Source organism: Adiantum capillus-veneris, chromosome 11 (genome assembly GCF_014529385.1).
Source record: "Adiantum capillus-veneris isolate H3 chromosome 11, ASM1452938v2, whole genome shotgun sequence".
NCBI lineage: Eukaryota > Viridiplantae > Streptophyta > Polypodiopsida > Polypodiales > Pteridaceae > Adiantum > Adiantum capillus-veneris.
This window is the reverse complement of record NC_140941.1, coordinates 148396859-148403984: the sequence shown is the minus strand read 5'-3', so window position 1 is coordinate 148403984 and position 7126 is coordinate 148396859. Positions and strand designations below refer to the sequence as shown.

Here is a 7126-nt window from a genome sequence, read left to right as displayed (position 1 = left end):
GTTAGACATCTTCGATGACTCCAAACCATCACCCCCATCTTCACGGACACTTTTGCCAACCTTCCACAAATGATGCCAGTCACTCAACTAGCATGTAACAAAACCCATAGCAGCAAACAAAGTTAACCAGTTTATGGAGAAGTCCAAGGTTCTATGACGGATTAACCAATCGCTGTTCCTCTAGGTATGTTCAAAAATGTTTGTTGAGCCACATCTTACATCCTCCTGGAGCCCCAAAAAATATCGAAAACCACAACGAAAGTCACTTCATTAAAGTCACTCCTGGAGCCATGTGTTGATTGCCACTCACATACAAATACGAGTGATGTCAAATTCCTCTCTCTCTCTCTCTCACACATGAAAAGAGAGGTTCTAATGTTGTAGAACCATCCCAAGGTGAGTGTAATATATGATAGATCTACAACCAAACCGCCAATTTCTGAAAATTGAGTGGTATGAAGGCTGAGAAAAATACACAGACCTAAGAGAAGCCGAACAGGGTCCTTGATGAAAGGCCAAGAGAGTTTACTGGTACATGCGAGACATAGAACACCAGATTGCTTGTCAGTGCTAATTTTTAAAAAATAGTAAGATTGTATATACCATAGGGCCTAAGGACGTGCTTCATAGATGCACCCTGGTTTCAAACCCATCTTCTTTGATAGCTTTGAACTGTGATCAGCACAGCTAAAGGAACTAACTATTTCTTAGCTTTTGGGAGCGACTTGGATTTCTTTGAAGTCGTTGCTGCATCTACTGGGGCCTTAATCAGTGATAGTCGAGCTCCCTCTTTGCTAGCAATGGCTGCTGCCTTTGTCTCGTTCGCTGAATCAATAAACTTCTGAACTTCCTGCTCAGACATAGCATAAAACTAAATCTCTCTCTCTCTCTCTCTCTCTCTCTCTCTCACACACACACACACACACACACACACACACACACACAAAAAGGGCCTGAACCCTTCATATTACTTGCAAAATTACAAAAAGCCCGAAGCATCACAATTACCAAACTGGTAGTGAAAAAACCCTTGGCATATAACATGATCAGAAAGCCAGGGAAAACCACGAGTGATACAGAAGATAAACCAGAGAGACACATCAAAAGCTGGAGAACGGAGAGAAGGGAATAGGGGATGATTGGAGAAGAGAGCTGTGGCAGAAACAGGCCACCTAATTCTTCAAGCCCAAAAGCAGACTCCAAATCTCCATAACCTGCAGCAGGCGCACTCCAGCACAACACCACCTCTGGAGAACAAATGAGTTCTGTACCAAAAATCCCAAGGAGCAGAGCCTCCACCATTCCTGGCAGCAATCTAAGAGCTATGGTTGAACTGCAACTTGCAAAAGATACAGCTAGAGGCCAGGGCACAGAGCTGCAAACGAGGCTAAGATCCCTCCCTTCTGAAACTATTGACAATGTGAAGACTAAAATCCAGGACAAGGAGGGAATTCCTCCCGATCAGCAACGTCTCATTTTTGCGGGGCTGGCCCACAGATGCTCCCTGCGGCTGCTCACGCATGCTCTCGCCATTGCCTTCAGCTCCCCCTCACGCTGCCCTGTCCCACCTCAGCCCCACCCGCACCTCAGCCCCGTGCTGCCCTGAGCTGCCAGCCCTTCGCACGCGCTGCCTGAGTTGACCGCCCGCCGCTTCTCACTCCCCCCTCCTCGCGCTGCCCGCAGCCTGCCCACATTCCCCCACCCCCACCTCGTGTCTCTGTCGAGCTGGTTCGCAGTGGCACCAACTCACTTCGTTCGCTTCGACGCCTTCAACTCCCCTTCGTTCGCTTTTGCAGCAACAGACACAGATGGAGGATTCTGTTCCGCCACAAAGGGACTCCATTGCAGCCCCCTCGCCCGATCCCGAAAAACCCACCATCCGACTTGCTCTCTCGCCGACAAAGCAAGCGAGCGTAGAGGCAGAGGTGGCGCGGTGCACCTTCAGGCCACCTCTGTTATCTGCAAGATTCTCGGCACCAGACCCAGCAGAGGGGAGGTGAGCCATCTCCTTCAGGCCCGCCTTCTCACAGAGGTGGGCAAGATCCTCGATGTTCAGCTTCTCGGACATGGCTACTACCAACTAGGTTTGAGACTCCCGAGATGGCGTCCAAGGTCATCGCGATGAGCCCCCTGTCCATCCGAGTAGTTCAAGCACACTTTCGACAGTGGCGCCATGATTTCGACCCAACTACCGACGTCCTTGTCGAGGAGGCAGACTTGCCCATCTCAATCTGCTTCCCTGGCCTGCGGAGGGAGTACCTTCCGCTCCTTTCCAGGATAGGCTCAGCAATTGGGGCTGTCTTGGAGACACCTCGCACGGTAGCCTCTGTTGCTGCCAAGGCGGCCGGCATCCCCACAGTACGTGTTCTGGTTCTGGACACCCACTCTCTCCCGAAGGTCATCTTACTACCTCGGGTGAGTGGAGGTTGGTTCCTTCAGAGAGTGGAGTATTCGGGCCTCTCGAATCAGTGTTTTATTTGTCGTCAGATGGGCCATCTTGTGAAGGCCTGTCCATGGAGGATACCCCAACCTACACCACAAGCTCAGCCCCATCCTTCAAGGGCTGGCCAGCAACATCAGACAGAGTCACAAGGTACGCAGGCAGAGCCACCCTCCGAGCCAGAGACTCAAGCGGAGGAGGGCTAGCAACAGGTTCATGGTCGACGTCGACACGGGCCACCACGCCAACCTGGCACTCAAAGTGGTCCCCAGGCTCCAGTCCGGAAGCAATGGGTTCCAGGGAACCACTTCGACCCTCTTCAGCAGGACGAGGTTCCTGCTCCACCCTCCACCTCAGCCTCACCTCTGACAGCCCCTCTTCCCTCCGAGTTCCCCTCCGCCCCTCCCCACCCGCCTCCTCCCTCCTCTCGACCTCGCCCTCCTCCCTCTGCCGCTCCCCACCCCCTCTCTCCTCTTTCTCCCACGAGCCCCTCTGCTTCCACATCTCCTCCCGCTCCTTCCCGCAACCGCCCGAGGGGGCAGGACCATCCTTGGCTGCTAGGAGATCTCTTGGCAGCGCTTTTGCCACGAGTTGCTTGGCAAAAGAGGGACAGTCTTTCTTGCGAACCCCCCTTCTAGTGCGCACGTCCCCCTTTGCAACAGTTCCTCGTGGACTGACGAGCTTCAACATTCGTCATCGTTGGGATTTTTTGCCTACGACTTTACACGGTTTCTTGGCGACCCCTCACCAGACTTTGAGGCAGCTTGCCTCAGAGTTCATGTATTGTTCCTTGCAGCTAGAGGGATAGAGGCCCTGGACTTGGCAGTTGGCTTTTCTTTTTCCCTATGCGGCAGGGACCAACCTGAGTGGACTTTAGACTCACTGTTGGAGTGGCTGCAGGCACAAGCCCTCGAGTTCTCTCATCACATGGGAGACCTAGGGGTTACAGACTTGGTTCAGACTCTGTGGTCATTGGCGAAGTTTTCAATGACACCTCCAGACTCAAGAGGATGTAGACACATTGTGGTTCACTTCTTTGCTGACACGCAGAGCCCGCCATGCTATGTACACATACATGAGGACTCCTCGACAAAGGAGGTTGCCTTGCGCATGGCTCGTTCTTCTTGGACTTGAGCTAGACACTCTTTGCAATCGCATATCTCGGGGACGCTCGGATGCGGATTACTCCCCATCCAAGCCTGCCTCGAAGATAGCACGGTAGTTGCTGCTACAGCATCAATTCTCTCTCGCTCCCCATGAGGATCGTCTCATGGAACATGAAGGGATTAGGTGGACCCCAGTTTTAGCGCCAGAGGAGCCGACTGCGTCAGGAGCTTCAGCGATGCCTTGTGGGAGGAGAGATTGACCTTCTTATGCTACAGGAGCATCATGTGTGTGAGAGCCGCATTAGACACTGTGGCCAGCTTTTGCGTGGGCGGTATGAGACATTTTGGTCAGCTGCATTTGGACCTGGTGGCATCCAGGGACGGGTATATATGACTATTGCGGACTCTTGGCAACACGCCATTGTGGACAAAGGGATTATTGTGCTTGGCAGGGCTCAGCGGATCACTATTCAGGTTCAAGGTTGCCTCTTGGGCTTCCTGAACATCTATGAGCCCAATGTGGCGAGTACACGTGCAGAGTTTTGGTCTCACATTGTAGAGTCTCCGCCACAGGCAAAGCAATGGTGCATTGGGGTTGACTTCAACATGTTGGAGGACCCCTCTGACAGGATTGGAGGTAGCCATGCTATTGTGCATGGAGTTGAGTTGGCAGCTTGGGAGAGGTTATGTATGACTGCAGGTTTCAAATGTGTGGCAGCATTCTAGCTTTGTGAGGCCCCCAGACAGCCTAGCCTTCTCTCGTTCAGACCGCGGAGTCGGAGGAGTGAATCTATCTCGGATAGATCGCTTCTACACTAGTAACCACTTATGTGACTTGGGTGGGACAGTGTCACGAGCATGTGACTACTATCTATCCTTTTTGTTGATTTCTTTCTTATTATCTATTTACTTTCACTTTTTGGAAACACCCCTCGGGAAATCTAACTGCCCTGCATTGCATAGCTAGTGTGGAACTGTCCAGAGGGAGTCCAGGCCTGAGGGCAAGAGAGCACTAAGGATGGACAAGGACTATGGTTAGCCACGTGGGGTCATTGACTAGCCAAAGTGAAATCCTTTGCTACAGAGGCTACATTTCAGTTCTGGATGTGGCCGCAGTGTACAAAGAGGGTCGGATGACCTAGACAGATACAATGGCAGCATCTCCTAAAATTTAGGGAACTGCTATTTTGGGACCTGAAAATGTGTTTGCGTCATTACCTCCGGAATGACAAGGGGAACATTTTCTTACTCTGCCGTGAAGTCAACTGGGCAACCGGTTGGGAGATTTTTAGGCAGCAACCCCGAAACGGGAAAATGCTTATAAATGTGCCAAGTGGCACCTTCTGGTGCACTTGCCTCATGCAACAAGAGTTGGCGTTGAATTTAGGAGGGGGAGAGCCTCATTTTCAGTTTTGTCACGGGTTAAGAGCTATGGAGTGCTTGCTTTCCCTCTTATGCACAGTGCGGTGCCAGGAGTGATGCCCTGCACGCTACGCACTGCCCTCTCTCTCCCCTTTGGCAGTATGTTATGCCCCTCTAGTGGGCTCTTCATTTGACCAATGTACAGTTGTGTGGGTTCATGCGCGATTGCCGAGGCAAGAGCCTCTTGCACAGGTACTAGATTAGCTAGCGGCTAATCCCCCCGCAGGCACAGGTGAATTCGGAGAGGTTTCACGCCAGAAATCTTGTCTGATTCAAAGGGCAAGTAGCCCTACAAGTGCAGGAGCTCGAGGACTTGCTACGGATGTGACCGGCACGCGAAACGGAGCCCGAAACAGTAAATTACAGTCTGCTGTGTATTTTTGCAGGTTTAGGGTTTTGGCCCTAAACGGACCCTGATACCCCCAGGAGGTTCGGGGACGCAAGGGGACCGCTGTACAGGTGATCTGGCGCATTTTCAGGGCTGAAAACACAGAATTCAACGTGCTGCAGATTCTCGCCAGGTTTTGCAAAGTGCCCGTATGCGTCGGGAAAGTCATTCAATGCGTGGGAATACTGTTTGTGAAGGGTCCTAGTACAGTTATGCTGCCGAAATCAGGCCGGAAAAGTTGAAATTCAGCCAAGTTTGTGCGGGGCAGCTTGTAGGGATCCACAGCATTTATTCCCTCTTTTGAACAATAAAGAAATACCAGCATTTATTCCCTCTTTTGAACAATAAAGAAATACCGAAAGGGGCGCCTAAGTTAGGGGCCAATCTGGTGTCGGTCTTCTCATACAGGTGCATTCTAGCATCTGTATCCCATTCCCCTCTCGTGTCACTATAGCGCAGGTATAATAGACGACTAATAATGGGTGAAAGCTAAATCAAGGTTTAAAGTAAAGTCTACCGCCCTTTTTGGATTGAACAGGCCGGTTAAAGACAGTTTGCATTCTCGTTGGGACTTCTTTTTCGGACCATGCACTAGTGATCTTCACAGTGACAAATAGACAGAGGAGGGGGAGCACGATGCTACGCATCCCTGAGGGGGTCTGTCACAAGGCGGGCACCACATGCCAATAGAAAAGAGCAGATTGAACAGACTTTTAGCACTTCAATAACAATTGAAGAGAGAGAGAGAGAGAGAGACGACACACGACACGGAGTGGCGGAATTCCACCCCAGAGAGTATTGGCCCCAAACCTTGGCGCCCCTTTCGGTATTTCTTTATATTGCATCATCAAAGTACAAGCCGGTACTCCAGACTCTGCACCTTCTCCAGGAAGCATGCCAAAGAATGAGCCCTAGCCTCATATTTAAAGGCCCTTGGCGTAAAAAGCAGTTACAGTAAAAAGCTTTTAAAACTCAAAAGCTTCTGGTCCAAAAGCAAAGCCAAAAGCTGCCAGTGTAAATCACGAAAATCTGTACAACCTGCCACGTCATTAGCCAGCGCAAAACGTGAAAATCTACCCTTAGGGTTAGGGTTAGGGTTAGGGTTTCTGCAGTTTTAGGGTTTCTGGCAACAAAATTAGGGTTTGCAGGTTTTAGGGTTAGGGTTTCCAAAATTAGGGTTTCAGCAGTTAGGGTTTCTGGTAGAAATTAGGGTTTGCAGGTTTTAGGGTTAGGGTTTCCAAAATTAGGGTTTCTGGCAAAAATTAGGGTTAGGGTTTTTGCTCTCGGGCAACCACGTCATCACTTTGTGACACTTCTTCTGTTACTTGTTCTTCTTAGGGTTTAGGCCCCTCAACCGGTAACTCCGTTCTTCAGTAGGTCGACACGTCAGCAGTTTGTTACATCTCCCCTTCTTGAAAGAGAGTAATCGTCCTCGATTACAGCATATCTGCAAAACAACTCAAGTTAGCTCAAAAATTTCCGAGGGACAATCAGTTTGCTCTTTTTAATAAGAAGTTAGCTTCTCCTTTTTGCTCTTTTGATCAAGGAGTTAGCTTCTCCTATCGGCTGTTTTGATCAAGCAGTTAGCTTCTCCTTTCGTCCAGATCGGAACTCTTGATATTCCGGCGTAGTAAAATTAGCCATCACACCCAGACCGTACTGATCTTCCACGGGTGTCTTGATGCACTAAAATTACATACCCAGGCAATCTCATCCAATTAGGAATATTCAGTAGTTGGCACATCACAATGCAACACAAATGCTCACATA

At 50.2% G+C, this 7126-nt stretch overlaps 1 protein-coding gene across 1 annotated transcript in view; it reads right to left on the bottom strand.

The window, feature by feature from the left end:
• Window positions 1-245: 245 nt before the first annotated feature.
• The window catches only part of LOC147448195 (2,3-bisphosphoglycerate-dependent phosphoglycerate mutase), a 41914-nt gene continuing 35033 nt past the window's right edge, over window positions 246-7126 (bottom strand). The window contains exon 3 of the mRNA XM_086524073.1: window positions 246-850. Coding sequence (XP_086380199.1) covers window positions 701-850 — 150 coding nt within the window. The 3' untranslated portion in view covers window positions 246-700. The remainder of the gene's footprint in view (window positions 851-7126) is intronic.